General features: G+C 39.3%; 1 protein-coding gene across 5 annotated transcripts in view; it reads left to right on the forward strand.

The window, feature by feature from the left end:
• cadm1a (cell adhesion molecule 1a) overlaps positions 1-26,859 on the forward strand; it is a 479,781-nt gene that overhangs the window by 371,100 nt on the left and 81,822 nt on the right. For all 5 annotated transcript variants that reach the window (XM_004551218.5, XM_004551221.6, XM_004551220.4 and 2 more), the window contains 4 exons: positions 1,589-1,741; positions 3,248-3,385; positions 13,629-13,787; positions 21,824-21,920. In XM_004551218.5, the coding sequence (XP_004551275.1) occupies positions 1,589-1,741; positions 3,248-3,385; positions 13,629-13,787; positions 21,824-21,920 (547 nt within the window). The remainder of the gene's footprint in view (positions 1-1,588; positions 1,742-3,247; positions 3,386-13,628; positions 13,788-21,823; positions 21,921-26,859) is intronic.

A 26,859-nucleotide genomic window follows, 5' to 3' on the forward strand; every position in this document is an offset into this window, starting at 1 on the left:
GAACAAAACTGCATTTTGGATTGAATAGAAGCGAGTAACAAAGTGCTTTACAGAGTTGCACACTTAGCTCCGTGATTGATTGTTGACTAATTATATTGAGGGGTTTTTTTACCCATGTGAAAGCTCTTTGAGTACAGTTTGAGGTTGTGAAAACAACAATGGCTGGCTCGTATTTGTCCATATAAATAAATTCAAATTTCTAAAATATTTTTTTTACCAGATTTACGCCTACTGCCTTAACAAAGGAAAAAGAAACAGAAAACGCCAAAGTCCTGTCGTTTTTATTACAGTATTGTTTTTGTAAAGTAAAATTAAAAATGAATGGCTTCTTTAATAATGATTTTTTTCTCATGCTTATGATGGACAAAAAGCTATAGAAAGTTAAAATAGTAAGTAGTCTTTCTCACTTGCTATTTGTCATAAGGAGCACACTTAAATTGTCATGTTTGAGTCTGTATTTAAAAACTGGAGGTATAAGTTGGAGATGGTGGTGCTAACAAAGCTGGAGGTGGCAGAATTTTATAGGCCCAGATTTTTGTTGGGAGTGACCCGAATGGAGAGCATTAGAATTTAGTATATCAGTGAAGCTGGATGAGTTTAAATACCTGGGGTCAACCATCTAAAGCGATGGACGATGCTCAAGAGAGGTGAGAAAGAGTGCAGGCAGAGTGGAGTGGGTGCAGATGAAAAGTAGCAAGAGTGAAAGGGAAGGTTTACAAGATGTTAGTGAGTCTTACTGTGATGTATGGTTTGGTGATGGCACAGGAGGTGAAGATGGAGAGCTGAAAGATTGTCATTGGAGATTAGAAAGGAGTCCATCAGAAGCACAGCTCAGGTTGAGCAGTTTGGGAATATTGTTAGAGAGGGGAAACGGAGATGATTTGAACATGTGCAGAGGAAGGATAGTGGATACACTGGAGAAAGGATGTTGGAGGTGGAGCTGCCAGGAAGGAGGAAAACAAGAAGAGCACAGAGTGGATGTAGTGAAGAAGGAGATGCAGAAGGTCGATGTAACACAAGAGGATGCTAGAGATAAAGTGAGGTGGAGGCAGATGGTCTGCTGTCGTGGCTCTTCACAGGAAGAAGTTACAGCTCTAGTGGAGTTGACCTAAGGCAGTGGACAGTTTGATGTATTTTGTGCTTTATACACAGATTCTTTTGAGGCCAAAAAGAAATAAAATGCACATTTTACATTATGATCTAATGTTGTTGTTTCTTTAATGAAATAACAGGATGTTTGTCTCACACCCTGCTCTATTGGATGCTGCAAATCCTTTTTTTAACATGTAACAATAATCACGAGCTAATAATATGTCTCATTATTAGCTATAAGCCTCATTTGAAGACTACTGGTCAAATCACACTTAAAGGAGTATGGGATCACATACCTTTATAATACTATATCCTGAATAATGACAAACAGCAGCATGAATGCAACTTCCCTTTTAAATTGCATGAACAATACTAACTTCATAAAGTCATATAAAGCAGACGTCTACATTTTTGAATATACTATAATAATAATAATATAAAGTGGTGTGTGTGTGTGTGTGTGTGTGTGTGTGTGTGTGTGTTTTTTCTCTTTCAGCACTGAAAGACTCTCGCTTTCAGCTCGTGAACTTCTCAGACAACGAGCTGCGGGTGTCACTGTCTAATGTGTCGCTGTCAGACGAGGGTCGATATGTTTGCCAGCTGTACACAGACCCCCCGCAGGAGGCCTACGCTGAAATCACAGTGCTAAGTAACAAAGCGCACAAACATATACATACATGTGCAGACAAACGCTCAGTGTTATTGTTAGAATTAAGTGAGTTAAACAGCAATTAGTCTACACAAGGTCTTAACACATTAATGTATTTGTATAGATGTGTGAGATGTGAGATTGTTTTAGGCTTTTTATGGTGAGCTTAGTGAGAAAGGTGTTCAAATAATAAACAAAATATAACTATATAAATAATATTTTCACAGTTTTCCTTAAATTTAGAGACTAGCCCAACTTTATAAGTAGGCATACCTTTACTAGGATATTTTGGAAACAAATCTTGGGACTTTTAACTATAACTGAACAATATTGCTCTATAAATGCTGTTGTGATAATAGCTGATAAATATGAACATAATAATATGACATCAACATGCATTTTTTAAACTTTGTGTTTATTGTTTTATGTTTTCAGTGTTTCAAGTTTGTGATTGTCAGATTTTTAAAATATTTGTCATCTGTAACTGTAAAAACACTTAGTGGCCACTTCATTAGATACACCTTGCTAGTACTGTGTTGGACCCATTTTGCCTTCAGAGCCGTCTTAATTATTCAGTGGTGGAAACACTCCTCAGCAACTTTGTTCCATATTGTCATGATAGCATCGCACAGTTGCTGTCGTTTCCATGATGTAAATCTCCTGCTCCACCTCACCTCAGCCGTGCTCTGTTGGACTGAGATCTACTGACTGTGGAGGAAACATGAGTTGATTTGAATTTAGTGACACGGCGTGTTATTCTGGTAGAAGCAGCCATCAGCAGCCATCAGAAAATGGGCACACTATGGTCATAAAGGCGTGGACATGGAACAGCAACAGTACTTAGGTAGGCTGTGGTGTTTAAATGATGGTCAGCCGGCCCTAAAGGACCCCTAGTGTGCCATCCAGTGTGTCTGCTGCTGTAGCCCATCTGCTACAGGTGGTTGCTACGAGTAAGTGGTTGTTTGAGTTACGTTTGCTTTCCTGTCAGCTTGAAGCAATCTGGCCGTTGTCCTCTGACCTATGACAACAAAATGGCCCAGAGAACTGCCACTCGCTGGATATTTGATCTTTTACGAACCATTCTCTGGTTCCCTTGGAGGTCGTTGTGCAGAGAAATTCCAGTAAATCTGGTAGATTTTAAAACACCAGCAACCATGCCATGCTGATGTTTGCTTTGGACCTCAGCAGGTTATTCCAATCATGTCTACATGCCTAAATGCTGTCGTGTGATTGGCTGGCTATTAGTTGAACAGTTGTATCTAATAAAGTGGCTGGTGAGTATATATTGAATAAATAACTGCAAAATATGAGTTATTTAAACGACATCCAACATGTTCACAGTATTGCAAATGATAATTCCTGAATTAGATTTTTGCACTTTTCTAATTCTAATTTTAAAAGAAAAGCCTTCTAATATCAGTCCTGTTTTCTTCTTAGCTTGTGGTTTTTAGGGTGTACTGCATTGCCTCAGTGTTTACACAGTTCTGTTTGTATGTCCTGTCATAGTTCCTCCAGGTAACCCCATCATTGAGGCCCGGGATGAGGTCCTGAGCGAGGGCAACGAGACAGAGATGACCTGCACTGCCATGAGCAGTAAGCCTGCTGCCATCATCAGATGGATGAAAGGAGATAAAGAGCTTCCAGGTACTCTAGGCACTGTACACTGACTTTGAGAAAATCCCATCCAACAGTCAAGACCTTTCCTCTCTTACAGTTTTTCTCAGTCGCTTTGGGGCTTTTCTCACATCACTATTAACATTTCCACAGTAGTTTGTGTATTTCTCAAAACAATTAGTGCAAACTGCTAAACCTAGTGGATAACCTGCAAAAGCAGGTCACTTGCTCAAAATTGATAATCCAGTATTCATGTCAAGGAAACTGTCAGTGTCATCAAAATGAGAAGTCTTGACACCATCTTGATGAACAAGATAATCAAATGGCTTTGTAATGTTTTCATTATGACAGTGTACAGTATTCTCTCAGTGTCTTCCAGTGCAAAAAAAGGTCAGAACTCGGTGACACGTCCTGAAAATGCTCAAGACAGCACTATACACTTTTTGCACAGCCATGTACAGTAAAATCTACAGTAAAGTTAAACATTCCTGTAGTTATGGAAGTAAATGAGTACAAGACACTGAATACGTATGTTTCACATTTTTACTGTGTAGGATGTTTGTAATTCTACAACATTGTGCAAAAGAAAAATACTCTACAGTCACATATTTAGAATAAACATGAGAAACACCCTTTTGGTAGAGCGGTGCACAATGTGAACAATATAACAGTACATATTGTAACTGAACATACGTAAATCATTCTGGCACATTCAGACGTCCCTGTCTGTCTGGTCACATATTCTCATCTACATCACAACGGATATCATCCCTTGCAATGCAGCGAGGAAAGTATCTCCTGGAGTGGCGAATCCACCCTCTGCATGACTCTGCTGTGATGTCGTCACATGCTGCATCCATGGCTGCCAGCAGGGCCATTTGTGCATGTGAATAAACCTTCCACCTCCAGGCAGACAAAAACTCCTCTATTGGATTAAGGAATGGGGAGTAGGGAGGGAGATATTCAACAGGCATTCTGTCATGTGCTGCAAACCACTGTCTGACCAGATGTGAGTAGTGAAAAGGGACATTATCCCAAACAACAACATACTTGTTGAGTTGACCTCCACCCCTGTCATTCTCAGGGACTATGGCATGAGAGAAATTGTTCAATTTCGGGGACAGGAAAAAATAATGACAAAAAGGTATAACATTTGCTTGACGGCATTTGAAAACTAGTTCAACAATTTTGTATGTAATGACTCAAGCAATGAAATAAAGACTATTGGTTTTATTGGGAACGACTATTTAGCATCCAAAAGTATAGTTCATTTTGACTGACATGACATAAGCAAATGATAATGTTGTCGAGGGCAGAGAATTGTATGAAAGCAACTGATACATGTCCAAGAGCATTTGCAATTTGTTCAGAGGAAGGAGAAATTGCTACTATGATGTGCACAAATGACTAAAGGTTGTGGAGATTGCACTAATGCTTTTGAGAATTTTCATTTTGATCTGAGAAAAGCACCAAAGCGACTGAGAAAAACTGTAACACAAATAAATATATGTACAACTATCCATTAACTCATGTGTGTAAAAATAAATGAATAAATAAAAACACATTTTCTTTCAAACATCAAAATTTCAAAGATCATATTCATAATCCTGCCTATGTACCAACCAATTTTTAGAATTCAAACTAAACCCACAATTCTATTCACCTGTTAAAATCCAAATGAAGTTAAATAGCTTAAAATTTCCTTTTTGTGTAATAAGTGGCCACATATTTGGAAACCCCATCGTTTTGTATTTAGTGAGCAGCATACTGCAAGATTCTGTGAATACACAAACGAATAATTTGGATACATTGTTACATATCAGTATTTTTGCCCTCTTTATGTTTTAAAGAATTCACACATTTTATTTGGAATCATATTAAGCTAAGGTTTGGCTGAAACGTTTGCACAAGGTCAAAGCTAAAATCAGACCACAGCAAACATGTTCTTGACTTGCAGTACTCTGATCACATTTTTCTTTGACTTGAGTTCTTCATGGCAAAAAACAAGCTTTAAAAGCAGAAGCAAGATCAGTGAGTGATGGGTGAATATATTAATACTGCTACTGAAGCCAGGAGGACTGCACTGTTTGGCATTTAAGAAATGACTTGACAAATAGATTCTAAAAATTATTTTATTTTTATATAATTCCATTTATAGGCACACTTTTTCCTTTGAGCGCATATTAATGGTGTTACTTTTTAAATGGAGCTCTGCTGCGACTTTGAATAGATTCCATTAGAGCAATTTGCATTTGCAGTAATGGCTGAGGCCTGTTGGCATCCTGACAACCTGCATGCCTTCATCAAAGGTAGCTGCGCTTTAGAACTCGGTGCAGAGCTCAGGGGTTGAACAGGCCTCCTGCCAAGCAGCTCCACCTCAGAGTCCAGACAGTAAGCTTTGTAAAGACTTTGAAACAAAGGTCCGAATCAGAAGCTGTTCTAAAAGCCCGGAGCAGGTTCACCTCCGCACCGAGGCGCATAAAACCTTCAGTGGCCAGCTCAAATCGAAGAATGTTCCATTGTAACAAGATCAGGGATTGGCTTGCAGCTGGCTTCTAACATCACAAAAAGACTCATTATGTTCAGTATGGCAAGAACGGCAAATTCTTTAGGCATTGAATAGCCAGAGCCGATGGTCTTTTAGTCATTGATATCACAAAAGTTGCCATAAAAATGAACCTAAATTGTAATTTAAACTGTTTTTTCTGAACAGATGCACATACATTAAAATGTATTTCATGTGATATTATTGTTGAGAAATACAGTTAGCACCACCATGAATAGATTACAGTTTTCCTAAACTTACACATATTACTTAATGATATTTAAGAAATGCATTTATCCAGAAAGCACTGTTACTTAAGTGCATTAAAGTGCATTAAAGTACAAAGACTAATGGTTTTTTCCAGCATACTTACTTTTGTAAATGGAGAAAGTGAAACTAGTGACCACTGTGGCTGTTAGTCACAGTGAAATACTGATTCAGGGTTTCCAGTAACTAATTTAAATAGGAGCTTGCCAGGCTCTGCATACAAAATCCATTCCCATTCAGCATTTTCTTTTTATTTAACACACTGTGCTGTGTCATTGTTTGCTTCCACCGAGTATTCCCAGCCTCTTTAACTGAGCTCTCAAACAATGCCCATTTGTTTGTTTTGTGGAATGACAGAAAAATTATTTGTGTAATGCTAAACGCCCTTCAACCCCGCAGACATGTTGTTTTCTCACACTTGTTGGGAATGGATTGACATTTACAGAATAGGGTCAGCACTCTGTGAAGCTCTACAACTGCTAGATACAATTTTTCGCAGTAGCACAAAATACAGGTGTACTTAATAGCTCACTTGTCACAACACTACGTTTGGAGCATGCTGTTTGCTTTTATCAATTTTTGCCATAGGTGAAAAGGTGCTACTAGCTGAAGCAGCCTCAACGGTTGCAAGTTCTCTCAGATAAACCATCCTTTATTATTGTACGTACAGGTGTGGTCAAAGTTTATATACACTCGTTATGAGCATGGGTGCCGTGGTAATTTTGGACTTTTTTTAACCCTTTTTTTTTACAGGATGGGATGATTGTGCAACATAAATCTTTAATGACTTTAAAAGCAAGAATTGGGTATACAAGTTGACTTTATTTTGGACTTTTTGTAATGCATACAAGATTACAAGTATAGATAGATAGATAGATAGATAGATAGATAGATAGCCAGCCAGCCAGCCAGCCAGCCAGCCAGCCAGCCAGCCAGCCAGCCAGCCTCAGGTGCAGGCCGTGTGAAGATGCCCCTGATGCCATAACCAAGTGGCCAGCGTAGTATACAGAAACATCTGTGCCGAATATGCCCTGGAAGTCCTGAGGTCAAAATGGGAGACCGAGCTAAGATCCTGTGGGACTTCCAGATACAGACGGACAAACTGGTGGTGGCTAACCAACCGGACATAGTGGTGGTAGACAAACAGAAGAAGACGGCCGTAGTGATCGATGTAGCTGTTCCAAATGACAGCAACATCAGGAAGAAGGAACACGAGAAGCTCGAGAAATATCAAGGACTCAGAGAAGAGCTTGAGAAAATGTGGAGGGTGAAGATAACAGTGGTCCCAGTGGTAATCGGAGCGCTAGATGTGGTAACACCACCACCACCACCACCGTGCTTAACAGCTGGTACAATGTTCTTAGGTTAGAAAGGTTCATGTGTTCTCCTTATCATTGTGGCCAAATAGCTCAATCTTTGTCCCGATGACCATAAAATATTTCTCCAGAAGGCATTTAGTTCGTCTATGTTAGCAGCTGCCAATTTCAGTAAGGTCTGAAGTTGCTGATTCTGGAACCCGGGTTTCTTTCTCGGTTGGCAGCTTTTCAGTCCATGACAATGTGAAACCTGCTTCACTGTGGACAGTGATGCCGGTGTTCCACAAGTTTATGGTAGTTTATGTTTATCGTAGGCTTAAGTCTTGGTGGGTTTTTGGGTTGTTCTTGAACAATTTCCTCTAAAGTGTGACAGTTTTGGTCTCCTTCCACACCTTAGCAAAATGGTTACACATCCGAATAACTTGTAGCTACGTGAAATGAACTGATGTTCCCGGAAACTGCACTTGCTTAGAAATGACTCCAAGAGAGATTTCTTGGTCTCTTCCTCTACAATTCTCCTTTTTAGTTCTCATTGTTCTGAGTGTTGGTCATCCCATCAGTGCTGTCAGACAAATTATTTTTATGCTGACAAACAGAAACTACCTGTTGTAGTCAATCATGGTCATAAATGAGAAGTTACTCAGTCTTGGCCTTGTCTAGTTAAAAGACACTGTAGAACCTTCAGCATCACTTCTTAAAAGATTCAATTGAGTGTATGTATATATTTGAACCTTCATCTATACTTTTCAAACTTGTTGTATGCTCTGCAATTATTCCACCCTGGAAGTTCAAAGAAATCTTTAAATGCCCAAAATTAAATCAAGATCTTTCTTTTTGTTTGTTTGTTTTGTTGATGCCACAAAGAATCATTCTGTAAATGAAACATGGGGTTGTTCTGCTGATGCTGGAACTATTTAAGACAAAGCAGTGCAAGAAAATGAAAGATGAGAAGAAAAAGAATGGCCCAGGGTGCTGGAGATATGGCACTAGAGTAGAATTACTTAAACTGCCTTTGGCTGTCCTTGCCTAGAAGACTTATTTCTAATTAAATGTCTCCGGAATTTAACATAATTACCTTAAAGGATAATCACACTCTCTTAAATATCATTTAAAGGTTGCAATTGTCATGCTTGCCAATTTAAATCCTACCATCTTTCCAAATATGCACAGACCTATTATCTCATCATTATCCTTTTCTTTATTCCTGCTCTTATCCTGCTTGTTTAGTGTTTTATTAACATATGCCCTGACACTAATATCTCCAGTTTTTTAAGCTTGCACAACAATGGAAATCGTAAGAAAAAGGGAATCCTAGCCGTGCAGGTCATTCCTCCCTGTTCATTTAAAACTAAGGAGAAGAAAGCAGATAGAAAAACAGTCAGCAGGGCACTTCATTGACTGACAGGGACCAGAGCAGCCATTAGCCTCAAGTGTTAAGAGACTACCACAGGGTGATTTCAATTACCCTGCTCTGCCCCAGTAGGAAGACTGGACAAATGGATAAAAGGATATTTTGGGAAAAGTAAGTGATGGAATTGGAGAGACATATATTCTATATAACATTGCATTGCTTCATTTCTTTTCCACAAGGATACTGTCAGACAGTAAACGTTCAAGAAATGAAGTATGTCCGTGCAGGGAAAGAGGACTACTTGAGTTTTACGGTTGAATCCGCAAAAAGTTAAAATACCTCTTCAGCTTTTATTTGACCTTCCACTGCCTTTCACTGGCATTCATCTCTGCTGCCACAGCTCCAACATTTATGTCTCTGTATGTTTTCAGTGTTTAACACAGGTGATATTCCTATACAGAGAACTCTTTACGTGTTAAGGGCTTTTATAGCTGAGAGAGAAGATTAATAAAAAATCCTTTATATTTATTAACTGCTGTCTTTAAATGACATTTAGATTGATAGTGAGCACGACTTTCAGTGGTATCTAGCGGCATTGTGGTTTCTTCTATATAACAGCCATAGCAAAGGGCACTGAGTTGTGAAACTGCTCTTGCTGGCCCAGTCACCTCAGCATTTAAAAATAGATCACCAGAGGCAAATTACTTCCATATAAATTTTTATTCATCAAGGCAGCATGGACAAACGTAAAATATACAGATTTGTGCCGCTAAGCTAACAAAGCATGACCTTGACAGTGCTGGTCTTTAGGGGCACGACTTCAAAACAGAGGGAGCATGCTGCATCTGCTCTGATATAACCAGGCTCTGCTAGATTTTGCAGCAGTTAAACTTCAAACCCTACATTTCTAAGCTCATCCAGTCTTGTTTGCTTCATGCAAGGAACATTGCAAAAAATCTAATCTACACTATCAGGCAGCAACTTGGACATTTTAATAATAATAATTTATTTGAAAGCGCCTTTCAGAATACTCAAGGACACTGTACACAGTAGAATAATAAAAGCAACATAAAAACAAGCAGTTTACACAATCATAAAAGCATTTTAGTTCACACTTTAATCTTCCCTTGTCTTCTCTTACACTCCTGTCTTCACTTGGTTCAAAAAGCAGCCCATATACTAAATAATAGCCAGTGTTCACTCCTCAACCCTTTTCTTCCCTTCCCGTGGCTCCCAGCGAAATTCAGAATTAATTTAAAAACTTTATTAATTACTAACAAAGACCTAAATAGAGGCTCCTTGGTACACATTTTCCTTACAAGTGAAAGACCCCTGGCTCAGTCCTGGAAGAAGACATCAATTCCTTTGGGATTGTATCAGGAAGGACATCCGGCTAAAAATCTGTCAAATCAAACATGCAGAACTACCCCCTGTGAATAAGGGAGCAGCTGAAAGTAGCACACACTGACAATGCCCATGCTCCTGCTTATTTAGTGATCTGGGAAGTCTTTATTCAAGCAGTTGGTCTGATTGGGGTCACTTTTGACGATTGCATGGTCTCATTTTAAATCCAGAACAGGCTTTTGAGGTTATAGAACCTTCGGCTACAGAACACACAAAAAATACATATGTGAGGCCAAATATATGACATTTCTGTGTATGAATGTTGTATAAGTCTTCGTCCCAGTTGTGAAGTACTTTAAAAAGTGCATTTATATTTATTATTAATAGTAGCAGGAGGAGGAGTAGTAGAAGGAGTAGTCCTTAACAGGGACAAGCAGGAGTCTTCATGGTCTATGACATGTGCCCACAACATCGTAGTCAGAGCAGGTGGAAGAGAGCTGAGAAAGGAGGTATGCTAAAGAGATAAGAGGAAATGTGAATGAGATGGACTCTGGTGTAACAGTGAAGAGTTAGTGAAGGTGGCTGAGTTTAAATACCTGGGGGTCAACTATCCAAAGCAACAGACAATGCACAAGAGAGGTGAAGAAGAGAGTGCGGGGAGGGAAGATAGCAGCAAGATTGAAAGGTAAGGTTTACAAGATGGTAGTGAGACCTGCTATGATGTCTAGCTTAGAGACAGTGTAACTAAAAAAAGACAAGAGGCAGAGCTGAAGATGTTAAAATTTTAATCTGTAGTGACAAAGAGGGACAAGATTAGAAATGGGTAGTCAGAGGGAAAACGCAGGTTGAGTAGTTTGGAGATAAAGTTGGAGAGGCAATACTGGGATGGTTTGGACATGTAAAGAGAGATAGTGGATATACTGGACAATGGATGGCACTGCCAGGCAGGAGGAACAGTGGAAGACCACAGATAAGATTCATGGATTGAGTGAAGGAGGGGATGGTGTGACAGGAGAGGAAGCTAGCGATAAGGAGAAATGGAGGCAGATGATCTGCTATGGTAACACCTAAGGGAGTAGCCAAAAGAAGAAGAAAGAGCTAATTATTCAGAAAGTTATTGGTCATGCGCACCTCTTGGATAAACTCTGCTAAGTGGCTGGAATTTATAGCATGCTAGTAGACAATTACATTAGACAGTTGCTTGTGTAGTTTGATGGACAGAAACTGAACATGAGAAGATGTGGACCTGCTGGAATTATTGCATTTGACCATGGAAAATAAAAAGTATGCTGCTTTTAGCTGGCTTGCTGGGATTCAGTGGCCACATATCTTTCTCGCATTGTCTGAATACTGCTCTCTGCCTAGCTAAAAGCTACACCTTTTGGGTTCTCTTAGCATATTTCATGTGGTAATACTTATCAGAGTGAGCTCAGTTGTATACTCTTAATTAGCAAGTGTAGGCCTAAGTAGACTGAGGAGCTATAGTTGTTAGCACTGTTGGACTAGCTAACCCTGCAAGCCGATACTATGATGCTAACTTTCAAGCACATACTTGGTTTTCACATATGCCAATGTCATTGCGATGGTTTGTGGTTACCAGGCCTACAACTTGGTCTTGAAGTCTGCCTTGAAGTTAGCTGCATATCATTCCTATAGCACACAGTGAATGATACACACAGGAAAAGGTAGAGTGGCTTGGATGTGCCAATCCAGGAGCAGAATGTCAGGAAATGACTTTTCTGGAGTGTTGGAAATGACAGATGGTGTAAAAAGGAGGATGGGGAGGAAATAAGATGGCGGATCATTAATCATCTCAGAAACCATTTATTCTAAATATATCTTCTACTTCCACACCTTTGTACCTGCCTTTGTGAACAGCTTTTGTGGGTTATTATTTTTATTGTGATATAAATTGTCAAATGTAAAGCACAAGGTTCAGACACCCAGGACTTGAATGAAGACATCTTTTCACTAGTCTTTCATGCATCTCAAAAGACATTTTGATTTGAGCAGACCCCTTCAGGTTCCCATTTCAGGTGCTTGCATACATCTAAAGCCTCTAGTGGTATTTATTCATGACAACCTGTTCCTTTACACCATCCACATCACACAGGTTTGCTTTCCCAGCTTCCAAAAAGACAGTTGTCACCACAGTGACAGGAACACCCCAGTGGCTGAGCTACAGAAGAGTGAGTGGAATGTGCACCGAGTACATATTTTACAGCTAAAATGTGAATTGATGGATGCAGCCGTTCATATTTGCACAGAGTTTCTCCTTTTCTGGCGTTTCTTTTTTGCAGGCTCTTTCTCTGATGTTTGTTTTATTGATGGGACACAAACACGCTTGTGCAAATGACTGCGAGGAAGTAGGACAAAGGGATAAAAAGGATCAATCTTTCTTTGTCACTCTACTGTACAGCATTCTCTGCATCTATGTCCCTCATTTTGCCCAATGAAGCTGTCCTCGTCGTTGCATTTGAGAACATTTTGTCTGTGTGCTATTAAAGAGCAGCCAGTAATAAGACGAGGGACGCTTTGCGAGCTTCAGATCTGGCAGTGCCGTACAAAAGGTGGCCACACAATAAATCTGGCTTGATAAAGCCTAATGAGTGATTCACAGTCGCACAGTAGCCCCTGACAGCAGGCAATTTTTAGCTGATTCACCTTATCGGACCATTTTCAAGGACACGCTTCTCACTCCCACTGTAAATATTTTGCAAGGTCAGGGGAAGAAAGACATTCCCCTTGCAGGCGAACAATGGCTGTCTTTGTCAGTCCTTAATATTTCAAACCTTGGTTGTTTTTTTTCTCTGGTAGCCTTGAGTGCAAAGCTGCCATCATTGATATTTTGTAAAGTAAAACTGTTCAGCAAAATACTCTTTCTTTCTTTTTTATAGCGTACTCCCAGAGGAATCAAGGATGCATAAAATAAACCTCTGACAGAAGTAAGGAAGAAATCCAAAATAAGTTTTGATAATATTTACCCAAATAAAAGCATATAGAAATTATTGACATTTTCTCTGCAATGGTAGCCTAAGCCTTGGGAGCTCTGTTTTCCTTATATGATCTTTGTGGGCAAAGCATACATTGAAAATCAATTGATCCCTCAAGCAGGAAATCAACCAGCCTACAGAATACAAGGAGTCCATAAATGATTAGGACAGCAAGCTGTGCAGTTTTTACTTTAAACCAAACTCCAACTTTTTACACCAAAAGAGCGAGTCGGTGTTTGGCGCTGTTTGCTCAAACCAACTAAAGTCCTGGTATGGCTGCTGTGGTTGGATTTCCAGGCGAGCTTCCTAGAGGTGCTTCTCCCACAGTACAACTACTGCCCCAGCAGTTTCTGTTCCACACCCCAGTGCCACTGGATAGATGGTTCCTGCCAGAACCCTCTGAGTGAATTGATTTGACCTCCTTTATTTGTTTTGTCTTTGTTCTTTCTTACCATAGGCAAGCCCAAAGTTGAACTGACCTACGACAAGATGTACACAGTAACCAGCCGACTGACGTTCACCGTTAGCAAAGAGGATGACGGCGTACCTGTGATCTGCATCGTCGACCACCCTGCAGTCAAGGACTTCCAGGCACAGAAATACCTGGAGGTGCAGTGTAAGTGCTTCAGCTTGGTAATAAATTAGAAATCAGCATTTGATGGATATTTAAACAGCGCTATACTTTCCCTTTTTTCCTTTTTTCTGAGTATCATCTGCCTAACTCATCATCTTAATTCAGAAAAATGGACCGGATTAGAGAAGAGTGTTCCATTCCTACTAATTAAATGGAATAGATTTGCTTTTTTCTTACCCGCAACTAAAAGTTTAATGCATGAGGTGTGGCAGTGACATTGAAAGAAAATTATGCATGTTATAATGAATAAAAGGGGAAATTGGACTGTAACACAGTAGACAGTTCTATCTTCACTAATTAAATGACATAAACTTTCCACAACCTATCCCCCCACCACCCTCTGAAAGTTTGGTGAAAGGCTTTGCCATTGGAAAAAAAAAAGATTCATCTTGTGTGAGTAGGAAAAAATGAATGTAGAGGTGGTTTACAGATGTAACAAAGGAGAAGGTGTACAGGGTTCATGCAAAGCTGGGGTTGCAACAGAGAGGGTGAGATGGAGGGTGACGATCGACCCCTGAAGGGAGAGCTGAAAGACGACGTGTTTAGTTTCCTCCGGAAAAACATGTCGGTGTTAAATTTGAATTTCACTTTGCTCTTCTCACCTCTTTGTGAGAAGCATGGAAAAAAATCTGCAGATCTAGTTGAATGCAAAACAGATGCATACTTAAAAAGCTATTATCTTGGTGGCACAATGGCCAGCACAAGCAGATCTTTTCAACTGGTGTTTTCCTGACTTCAGACATGCTTCGGTTGCCTGTGGAGTATTTTGGTGCAAACAGCAGAGTGCACAGTGTGCAGGTGGTAGTGTTTTGTGGAAAAAATATTTCACATGTGCATCAGAAATAAATATTTTAGAGTTGTGTTTTTTCCCCTAACCTAATGTCAATCATTTCATTAGGAAGTGCAAACAAAATGCACGGCAACTATTTACTACAAATATTTGCTACAAATGCACGGCAACAGTGCAAAAGAGTAGAAAATAAAATATAGATCTAAATATAAATAAATCGCCATAATTCACCCTTAGCCAGGCAACGCTCTTAAATTTAGCATCAGAAATTAAATGCCTGTCAGGAAGTCTGCATTCATTTATAAAATGATCTGTCAGGATCCAGTTCTGTTCTTGATATGTGCTTTGTGCTGCACGTAAAGCTTTTGTATCAGTTTACACCTGTAATTAAATACTAACAACCAATCTGCAATTTGCAGTTTATCTTTGATTTGACAAGTATGACACCAGGCCACTCTCTCTTAAATCCTTATTGTTGTTCCAAAAGGCATCTTTTAGTACTTCCTTGTGGTGAACGTCTGTGCTTTCATTTAGAAAGGTTAGCTAAAACCGTGTTAGCTCACTATTAGATTTTAAATTACAGGGTAATCTGTGACAGCTAGGATCACTTTCTTGTCCACCTTTGACGGCGTTAATATTTTAAGTCTGGGGTTCGTTTTGATGTTGTGAGAGAAATGGCACTGGAAAAAACTCCATGGTACTCCAAAAATGTAACTATTTTCAATTGAAAATGTTTTTTAATACTTTAATGCTGAGGGTATTTTTAAATAAAAAGTCAATGCTGAACCTTAAGAGCTGTTAGGAAGCAGCTGAAAGCTCCCTGTGGACACATAACTTTACATTTTGCTAATATGAAGTTAATGTTTATTATAACAATTAGAACATTTATTTCTGAGTTAGTTTTAGTCTCGGTGGTGGGGTGCTGTTGCAGAAGCTCTGTCATGTTTATTTCCCAGTGTTGTATGATGCACAGCCCTGATCACATGCCCTCAGGGTCCTGTGGGAATAGATGAATGTCAATGTACAGCCATGCTTCTCCATGCAGGACCTTGAAAATTCATGGACAAGCTAAGATCCAATCCTTAATTTCCATTTGTTTTCATATTTATTGACAATATGCACTCATTAAGTGATCTTAGTATTTATTGCTGAACAGAGAAGGACTTGATGCCTTGTGCTCATACCATGACACTCTGCACCTCTATGCTTAGATTAACTAAACTAACCAGTGGCTTATAGATTTCTACAACATCTCTCAAAAACATAGAATGTTACTTATTTTCCTCAAGTGAATGAGACTCTAAATTTGCTGCTTCTATTTGTATGTGAGGTACAAACATTCTCAGAATTCATTAAACTCTCAAATAATGCCCCTGTTTTCATGTAGGAATGGTTAACACAATGTTTATCTATCTAATCATCTGACCTTGTTTATTCAACTAAATGTTCCTTAAAAAAACAACACGTGGCCCCTAATGGAGGCCAGGAGGACACTTTTGCAGCAATAGCCACTTTTAATTGCAGTATTATTTATATATATATATATGCACAGACGACTCTTCTCAATAACTAATAATAGCAATAACACAACACTGTTATAAAACAGCATGTAACAAGTAATTAAAATCCTAGACTGAATGTTTAGATCTTTTTGTTAATAGAGAATGGTTAGAGTTCTGTATTTATTGTTTCTGTAACCTTATGTCTTTGGCCTCTGGCATGTCCTAGCATTTTATTTAAAAAAATAAAATCTCTTCTGTCACTATCTGACCTTTCTCTATGAGCATGAGAGGAGGAGATCAGCTCATCTACAGAGGCAGAATGGCATTTTGCTGGCTTCTGATAACAGGGAGCTCACACTGACCACCCGGCTCAGTGCCTCACTCTGCTCCGTGCAGGGGCTGAGGCTGCCATGCTCTTTGCATACTGTAGTGGGTAACAAACAGACATAAACAGTCCTCCTCTCTACCTTCTCTTTGAACTCTGTTACACAGTTTAATATTACATAGCAACTGCTATTAGTGTATCCTTCCTATGTCCAGAGGAATTTTGTTTCTCTGTGGACTGTCTAAAGACTAACAGTCAACTGGTATGAATTAAGTAGATGTTTACTAATTGAGCACTCGGGGATGTGATAAAGTGCAAAATGCACAGTTTGGAGTCACGATTCTGTTTTGTTGTTTTTTAAATTTATTTGTTTTAGCAAAAGGACCAGCATTGTATAAAATTAGTGGAAGTATTATTGTTTTTCAACCAACACCTTTCACAACTTTTACTTTGAAAGCTTTCTGTTTCTATAGCATTAAAAGGCTCTTAGTAGTCGTGGTTTTCATTGATCATACTGCCCCTAGTGGTCACTAATGTTACAGTCACACTAGAGAAAACAGTGAAGGAGCAGCCGACAACAAAACGTGCAATCGACACGCCGTTCCACCATGTCGATTTCACTATTTGCCTCTTAAAATCAGTAAAAAGACACGCATGCAGAATTTACAGTAAGTTGCAGTAAAAGCAGAGGGAGAATTTTTATTTCAAGCCAACATGAAAATTACCACGGGAAAGCGTTTAAACAGACATTATTAACACATTTTCACGTAGATACATATTAGCTGCCTAGATTCATCATTTCTGGCTGTTAAGCACCCTGGAATGGCTTTAAAGATATCATCTCCCCCTGCTGGTAGTCCAATATCTGCATGTAGTAATGCAACTTCTGCAAGCGAGTCCATTTTATGTTTTGTCTGTTACAGGTTTTATGGATGAGACAACGGGTCAACCAAGATTATTAATCATTATTAAGCATTTCAATGAGACTTTAATAAACTGATCGTTCCCAGTTAGTTATTGGATTCAAAGCAACAGAGTCAGTCTGCTGTCAGTTTGGGATTGACTCGGGTGAAGCTGGCACTTGTATCATTATATTATCATTGATTATTGGTGATAAATGAACAAAAATCTGTGCAAACTACTTACATTCTACTTTTAATCTCATCCAAAATGGTAACATTGTTGCAGGATGGAAATTTACCTACAAATTTACAGGCACCCTTGCTTTTATATAGCATGTATAGCCAGAATTTAACAAGTAGTTAAGTTCAACCGCCGACTACAAAAACGAAGCACAGTCGTGCTCATTGGTGCACCCTGACTCAAATTGATTGCAGCATGTTGGCAATCTGCCTGTGTTTATTACACTAGATGAAAATTAGTCACAAACGTTAACCAGCCTGTCTATCAGAGAGTGACTCCAGCCAATCCAAGACTGACTGCAATTGTTTAGAGACGGGATGCCTCCCAAGAGGTGTTGTGTGCAGTTGTCTTGCAATCAGAAGTGCTCAGCCTGAGGTGGAATGTGCAACCGTTCATTGCCACGCTTACGAAAAAATTAAACACAGTCACCACAACCACCGTGTATTCCTAATCAGCAAGGAGATTGCTTTTGGACTATTTTACTCTAGTGTGACTGACCCAATAGCTAACAGAAAACTGTTTGGAAAACTTTGGTTTTTGTGTCGAGAACTATATGTACAATCTATGTATCTTTACAACCCCAATGAACTGTCTGCTTTTTCCTTCTAATTGTCACCACAGAGCCCTTCCCATTAACATATCTAAAAAGTGCATATGTCTGGTGAGAAAATTATGAATGACAAAACTAAAATAAAGCCTACTTCTGCAGTTTCTACAGTGACATGCAAGTTAGCTTACTGATTAGATGCAGTACACTGGTTGATTTACATTTCATTCACCCACTGTGTAGGCAATTTGTGAGTGGAATGGAGAGCATTGTGTAGTAAGAAAAGGCGAAGGAAAAAACCCCATTGTCAGGGGACAGCATAATTAAATAAGACACTAATGATTATGTGTATAAGAAAGCAAGCTGTTTGCTCGGATGCTGGGTTGTTTTTCCCATAAGGTCAGCTGGCTGCCGAGAGATGGATAGTGCCGTCTTGAGTGCTTATGAGGTGAGGCACACAATAAAGCAAATAATTCAGTTAGCATAATGATAACGGCTCTCTTGCATATGGTAGACACTATTTCATTTCCACTGAAGTGGCAGCATCCGAATCTGGCAGCACAGTGTTTTCCCATCAAACGGAGACAAGAAAGCTTTGCCATAACTACTTGAGGCTATCAAAACAACCTACAGATGCCTGGCGTCCTTCATGTTTATGGCTCCGAGATGACAAGGTCAGATGACGTCGTGAGCAAAGAAAAAGTTGCAGGATGCCATGTAGTGCCTGGAGTGGAAATAAAACCAAAGGGTTGCTGTCTAAATCCAAGCATGCCTACTGAGCAGAAGACTTGGCTTTTTGCCCATCTGCTGTCCATCACAGAAACTGAAAGCCAGCCACTGACAGGGTGTGATTTAGACAGATGGATGGCCAGACACGTGTTGTTTATTGCCGAGAAGGTCGGACAGCAGCGTGGAACTTTACCGCCAGCTTTGAAATCATAACTCAGCCTCGATCATTCCAACTACAGGCTGATTAAAAAGCACACGCACCAAAAAGTGGATTTAGGCCATAAAAAGAGGAAGAGAACAAGAATAATTTGCATCATAACTGGTAAACTATAATTACTCTACTTTGAAATAAAATGGTTCCACTGAATGGCATTTCTCTCTGCCATTTAATGTTAAATTTTTAACAAAACTAGAACAAAACTTTTTTTTTCATGGGGTAAAAATACTCTTATGCTCTTTTTATTACATTCAAGTAAATGGTATTTGTGACATCGATTGCATTTACAAAAAAGATGGGGATGATGTTTCCCTTTTGAGATGTGCTGTTGCTGAGCAGACGGCAAGATAAAAAGCAAATGTTCTTCGGTTTTCTGTCAGCAGGACACCTCATTGACTGGAACCATCAACCAAAACATACCTGGCATTTTTAAACCTTAGCGAAAGGTTGTAAGTCAGACGAGAGCTTCCGTTTCCCATTTCCCATTCAGTGCATGGCAAGAACGAATTCAATCCCTTATCCGTTTGATAGATTGAATAAAACATTACATTCAGTCGTCTCTTACGCCAAGGTGAAAAAAGGGCTTTGATAGCACCAGCAACAGCCAGTGCAATGGGAACAACCAAAACTCCACGGGTGCAGAGAATAGCACAGCGGTGACTGTCAAAGCACCCCACTGATTTGTCAAAACAGCATTCTTACATGCTTTTTTTCTCCAGCTGTAACAGCTACTAAAGTGCTTTTGCAACTTTAACCGGAAGCATCTTTGAACATACCAAGCTACTTGTGATCCTGCCCAGTGCCCACCTATCATCTCCTAGTGCTTTATGTTTTGCTGTCTTCTTTAATTTACATATCCACAAAAGATAAGATAAGACAACATTTATCAGTTGGCTGGGGCAGGGAACAGTGGCAAAAAGAAATAGAGCAGGAATAAAAATAACTTTATAGCCTAGAAACTAAAATGTACACTAAACAAAAATATGCTCACGTATAGCTGGTTTGATGCTCTGTAATCTGTATGCACAGGCTGTAATAGCAGGAAATTTAAAGGAAAACACCTTGAAAGTAATTTACTGTTTACTTAATGTCAAGTCAAATCCCCCCCGGACTAAGCAACATAGCAGCTCAGTCCTAATAACAATAACAGTGCCTTTTAGCAACTTAAACATGACCTGGCCTCCTCTGATGCTTGAACACTGCTGAGGCAGGTCATGGATGTTGTTCTTGTTGCTGTATTTCCTGTTAATCCTCGCACCTTTTAAGGGTTTGCTCTTCAGGCACCATTCTCTTTCTGTCTTTTTAAAAGTAGAAGCTATTTCAAATGCTTGCCCTGAACATTTTAACCATTATTAACAACTTTCTGTCTCTCTCTACGGTTTTTAACAACATCTGTATAAGGAGAACGCATTCAATGGAAAGATTCCCTTTTATGCTTCCTGTGTTTTGTGGGGTTCCCCAAGAGTCTGTACAGGGAATCCCTGATTTTTTTACCATGTACAATATAACCCTGGAAAAATCAAATGTCATGTGGAAAAGAAAGTGTTTGCAGGACCTTTAAAAACAAAGTATATCCCAGGATTTATCAGCCTGTAGAACCACCTTTAACAGCGATAACTTTATATAATTGTTTGCTGTGTGACTTTATCAGTCTCACGTCATTGTGGAGTCATTTTGGACCACTTTTCCTTTCAACATTGCTTCATTTCAATGAGGTTTGTGGCATCCGTTGAGGCACAACTCTTTTAAGGTCCCACCGCACCATTTAAGTTATGTTGACTTTTACTTGATCTTTGCTGCATTCTGTTGCTGCTGTGCTTAGGATCATTATCCTGTTTCATGACCCAGTTTTAATCAAGCTTTAGCTGTCAGACAGATGGCCTCAGATTTGACTCTAGAGGAATCAAATTTAAGAACAGAGAAGTTCATGTTTGACTCACTGACTGCAAGGTGTCCAGGCCTGTGGCAGCAAAACAAGTCCGATTTATCACCCATCCACTGACAGTTAGTATGAGGTGTTTGTGCCGATATGCTGCGATTGGTTTTCCCTAAAGGTAGAGCTATGCAATATGACCAGCCATCTCAACTTAAGTCTCATCTGTCAAAGGAGATTGTTCCAGAAGTCTTTTGGTTTGTATATAACTGTATGTCCCCTTTAAAATCTCAGATTTCAAGTGCTGGCTTAGTATCTCCAATTGTCACCAGAAGGTGCTTTATGTAATATAAGGTAAAAGAGCCCACATTAAAAAAGAGGCCAATTTCTTAGATGTACTTAAGTTGATGACTAAAGTTATGCACCAACTAATAAATTTAATCAATATTTGGTTGCTTCTTTCATTTGAAGATCCGCAAAAAGGATTCACAGTGTTGTTCGTGGGTTCTGATTTTCAGATTACTCATTTTAAGCCTTGAATAGTCAAGATCTTAGATGTGATCTCCCTGCTCCTTGGACACCTTATTAGTGCTCGAAATCCTCCCTCAGTTCATATAAATGCGAGAAGTCGGCAAAGCTGATTGACACCAACCAATGCCTCGTGCAACTTCATTGTTCTGCATGTCACTCCCAGGTTGAATTGGATTTAGCAGTTTTACGTTCTACTCCTGACCACAAATTTCAGCTTTGATGCATGTGCTTATCATTATGTTGATACTAAAGTTATACTATAGATATTTTTACAGCAGACCAGAATTCATGATAAGAACTTGTAGTTTGTCACTAATGTTATCTGGATATTTAATACTTTGTGTTTTTCTCATTTTTTCAGACAAACCAGAAGTTAAGATCGTGGTAGAATTTCCTCAGGGTCTGACCAGAGAAGGAGAGAACCTGGAACTGTCGTGTAAATTCAGAGGCAAACCCGAGTAAGACACAAGCAAACACACGCAAACATACACATTTAACCAATTAATGACAGCCATGGTGAAACAGGTATGCCTGCCTGCTAACAGTTGCACATCAGTGTATTCACTGACATACCATCAGTGCATTGTGGTGTGTGGCTGTCTGTTACTGTTTTAGTTTTGCTGTTGAGAAGTAATGAACATAGCAGCAGTTAGCTTGCACTGGCATTAAAAAGCATCTGTACATGGAAAAGACATAATTTCAAAATCTATGATTATTCAATCACTTTTTTTTTCACAAATCATGGTCACAATACATAATGAAAACGTTGCAATTATACACAAAAAAACCCCCCAAAACTAACAAAAAACAAAACTAACAAAAAGACCCCCCCCCTCCCTCCCTACCCGAGGCTCACATAAAGAGAAACAGAACAAAACAAACAAAAAATGTTTTTATATAGTCAATAAATGGGTTCCAACAGAAGGCTGTACGGGGCTTTTGCTGGTAGTATTAGGAATACAGTACTATGCAAAAGTCTTTAGCCACCCCTGATTTCATCACGTTTTATTTCCTCAGAGGCAGACTTTCTTATTATATTTAAAGTAGTCTTGAGCAATCGTTCTCCAAGCTTTCTGACAGTCTTCCAAATTTTTCTTTGGATGTTGGCTGCTGTTCACTCATTTTCAATCCAGTCTTTGTACCTGACCATTTTCAGAGGAATCTTTTTTTTTTCAAAGCTGCTCAACACTGAACAAAGACTACAGAGTTTGACCATCGTGATTCCCATAGAGCTGTTAACTGAAAACTTTGCATATATGATAATTGAGGACAAAAGAAGAATAAGCACGCCTAAAAAAAAATATCTACAGCAGATGAACAGTGTCCAAAAGTCATGTCCTGAAGAAAAAGGAAAAATCCAGCTCAGACTTGACACAGGACCTCAGAGTTGCATCTGACCCCGGCTGATCCAACAATGGAGAGTCATCAGAAATGGTGGAAGGGTGGCACAGCATGACAAAGATCCCAATTTCCCATTTTCCTAGAAAATGTGGGGTGGCTCAAGACTTTTGCACATCACTGTACATACAGCATGTTTTTGGTTTTTGGTATTAGAAATTTGCTCACTGCTGTATTTTTTGTTCTGCAAGAATATTCTGTCTGTCGAGTTTGTACTGACTAAAGCACTATTTACGTTTTTTTAATACGTTCATTTAGGTACTCACAACACTTAGGAAAGACCATGGTGTACTTTTAATACAGTAAAAAAAAGCAACAGTGACTTGACACACAGTGTGTTTATGTACATTCAATCAAAACCCAATTCAAAGTGCTTTTGTTGCCTAAACCTAACCACAGATGGAAGTCTGGATGTGAAACCCGGTCCTTTGTGTAAGAGTCGCTTTGTACGCCCACCATCCACCAAAAACACCTCCTGCTGTCTATGTTACAATTTGTAAATGTGGCACATTGGCACACAAAAACTAATGTTAATCTAATGCAGCCAGACAGTACATTCAACCCAAGCATAGAAAAAGGAAAAACACAAAAGCACTATTAGTTTGTGATTTATTGGAGCCTTCGTTGAACTATGAGAAAACATGCAAATATGGAGTGCATATTGCTATTCACAGTATCATGCATTAATTTCATCTGAGGCTTCCAGACCATTCATGGTTACACTGCACCTTTGAAGTTATAAAAGGACATAAGTCCAAAGACTTTCCCCCTTTGTAGTTAGTATAAGACCGCAAAATAAAAGTGAATGGAGAAAAGCAGACAGAAAATATTCTACTGGATTTGAGAACTCAGAAGCAGCAGTGGATTTAGTTGAGGTAAAATGGCGAGGATACTATAAATTTAGTTCTCTCATTAGCTAAACTGGCATAACTTATAATGCCAGTGATGAATCATTGGCTTATTGTAAGCATAGAGTTTTTATTCTCTTTTGATGGGTAACATAACATATACTGCACACACCTCCAAAGTATGTGTCTGTGTGTATGAGTGAGACACGTTATATATGTCTAGTGTACAGTACTGTGCAAAAGTCTTGAGCCAATCCTTCTTTATATTTTGCTCAGAAAATGGGAAATAGGTGCAGCAACTTATTGAAACGTGCAACATATATGGAACGACTGTATATAAGGTACTGTAAAAGCAGAGTCTGTATGGTTCTAACGAGCTTCAGAGTCAATATTTGGTATGACTTCCTTTATTCTTTAGCATAGCCTGAAGTCTCTTTTGTCATTTCTTTAACTAGTCTTCTGGAATAGTTCTCCAGGCTTCTTGAAGGCCATTTATTCCACACTGCTTCAATAATGTTGACGCCTGGGCTCTGGGCAGGCCAATCCATGACTGATAGTGCTCCATGGTGTGTTTTTCTATCCAACTATGCTTTTACTACAGTGTGTTTGAGAACATTATCATGAAAAACAAAGCCGTTGCATGATCGCCAACACCACTGGGGAAGCTCCAAACCATATCAGAGCCTCCACCGTGATTTACAAATTACTTGCCACTCACTATTCTACCTACTGGAATCACTCCATAAGACCTGCTGGCATTGATTTTTAGTCCAGATCCTTTGTAATTAGCATGCGTCTCCGTTTTCTCCCTGTTTTCATTCCGTAAGAATGGCTTCTTGACAGCTACCCTTCCACCGGGACATTTCTGATGAGGCTTCAGTGAACAGCAGATGTATCAACTTAAGGGCTAGATGCATTTCTGAGGTCCTATGTCAGGTCTTTGCAATACATTTCCATATTTTTAGGGACATGACTTTCAAATGTTTTTTTCTGCTGTAGTTTTTTTGGTCTGTCGCTTCTTTTGTCCTCCACTTGTCTAGTTCCATCGACTTTCTTAAGGATGCACTGTTTTTGGCTAATAGCTTGTTATTAGCATCTGATTTTGGCTAATAGCTTGCTATTAGCATCTGATTTTGGCTAATAGAACCTTGTTGTTCTTAAAGATGCAATTTAAAATTGGATCTTTGGTCAATTTTCTGTTATGTTAAGTGGCTTAACAAAAAAAAAAGAATTTATCTGAAAACACCTTCTGTGGAGATACTGTTGGTTTTGTCCATTTTGGGTTATAGCTGTGGCTGAATCCATAAGCGACAACCTTTTCCCATTGTAGATATAAAAGGGCTCATTATAAGTTAATGAAAAAACTGTGATTATTATTTTCAGTGAACTATACACCAATGCAAACATAATAATGAGTGTTGTAAGGTAATGCGATTGTTGTCTAAATCCTGCATACTCGACTTTCCAAGTCTTCCCCATTTAGAACAACCAAGCATCTCTCAGATCTCCAGAGTTTTTCTTTAGGGGTATCTTGTTAGTCCCTTTATTATGCTGTAATATTAAAACCACCTGATTATTATTGTTTTAGGCCTCTTGTATAGGTGTTCTGGCATTGACATGTGACATTTAAAGGTGTCCTGTCATGTCTGGTGGAATGACTTTGGTAGCAGTTCCCTTGGGCCCTGTGGGTTCTGGGGTGGAGCTTGCTTGCCTTTGTACATCCTGTATATGTTTAATCACATGGGGATCTAGCGAGTTTGAAGGACACGTCAGTACTTTGGACTCTTGGTCATGCTTCTTGAGCTTATCTGTGGACTGTTTACTAATTGGTGGGCCACATTGTTCAGCTGATATATGCCAGTGCTACAGGCAGTACTATTATCATGTGGAGCGTGCGTAGTCTGTTTGCTCAAAATACCACCCACGTGAATGCCACTACTCAACATTCACCCAATTGTAACGAGATGATCCGTGCCATGTCCTGGCATTAAAAAAAGTGACTCGTGAACATTGCCTCATGGGCTAAAACTTAGTTTTTGATGACAAATTAGAAAATTGGAAATGCCAAATGTCACAACTCTGTGGAAGAGGAAGCTAAGAGTGGTACATAAGCCTGACAAGCACAGTGTGTTGTTTTACTCAACACTGGCTCTAGAACTAATCTTCTCGCAGACAGCAGAGATTTCTTCTAATTAGCCGATGGAGTTCAGCTGATGGATAGAATGGCTGTGAAAGTACAGTTTCAGGGAGAAAAACTGTGAGTGGAATGTGATAAGGACCTGGGTCCTGGCTAGTCTAAATACCCATTACTGGCTACATAATCACGTAATTGAATGGCTTCTATGTTCGTTTTTCAGATTTCCAAAGGGGAAATTTGAAAACTGACCTGTAATTATGAAATACATCAGAATTACTGTGTGATATTTTGAGCAGGTATTTAATTACTGCTGCTTTAAAAGTGGAGGACCGAGCAGAAGGGCATTAATAATAGTGAGGGGAGTGGGTCCTAATGTCTTGCAGTTAGAATTTCAGTAGGCAGAGAGTTGAATAGGCTGGGTGTTTTTTCCCCTAAATGATGAGTGATAATATTCTGAAGGTATCTAGGGAAAGTGTATGAGGCTGAGAGAGACTATGTTGATGGATTCGAGACACTGGATATGCACTCATGAAGTCAATTTTGTGATTAAAGTTAAATGATTATTTGTGGTACACAGAGCTGTGAACAGAAAACTGTCCTCAACTAATTTTTCTCACCATTTTCAAAACTTACAGTGACTCGGTGCAAATAAGCCCTTTGAAATGCCTAGCCTTATCATCTGAAAGCTCCAGCTTGTTGCTCATTAGGATATTATTTCACCTGCATCATCGGTAAACCCAGCTGTTGGTTTGTTTAGATGGCAGGTCTTTGTGATATGAGATGTAATGGAGTGCAAATGAAACCATTAGGGAGAGCAGGGTTGAGCGTAGCCCTGAGAGCCTCCGGCAGGAGACCTGCTGAACTGTTCAAATATCAATAAATTGTACTTGGTGCTGTTGAAATCTATCAAATTAGTATGTTGACAAGCTAGTTCAAATTTGAACAGAACACAGTCATGAGATGAAGATGCTGTTATGAAAATTACATTACAAACTCAATGTGACCAACTTGCAG

The sequence above is a fragment of the Maylandia zebra genome, linkage group LG10 (assembly GCF_041146795.1).
Source record: "Maylandia zebra isolate NMK-2024a linkage group LG10, Mzebra_GT3a, whole genome shotgun sequence".
Lineage (NCBI taxonomy): Eukaryota > Metazoa > Chordata > Actinopteri > Cichliformes > Cichlidae > Maylandia > Maylandia zebra.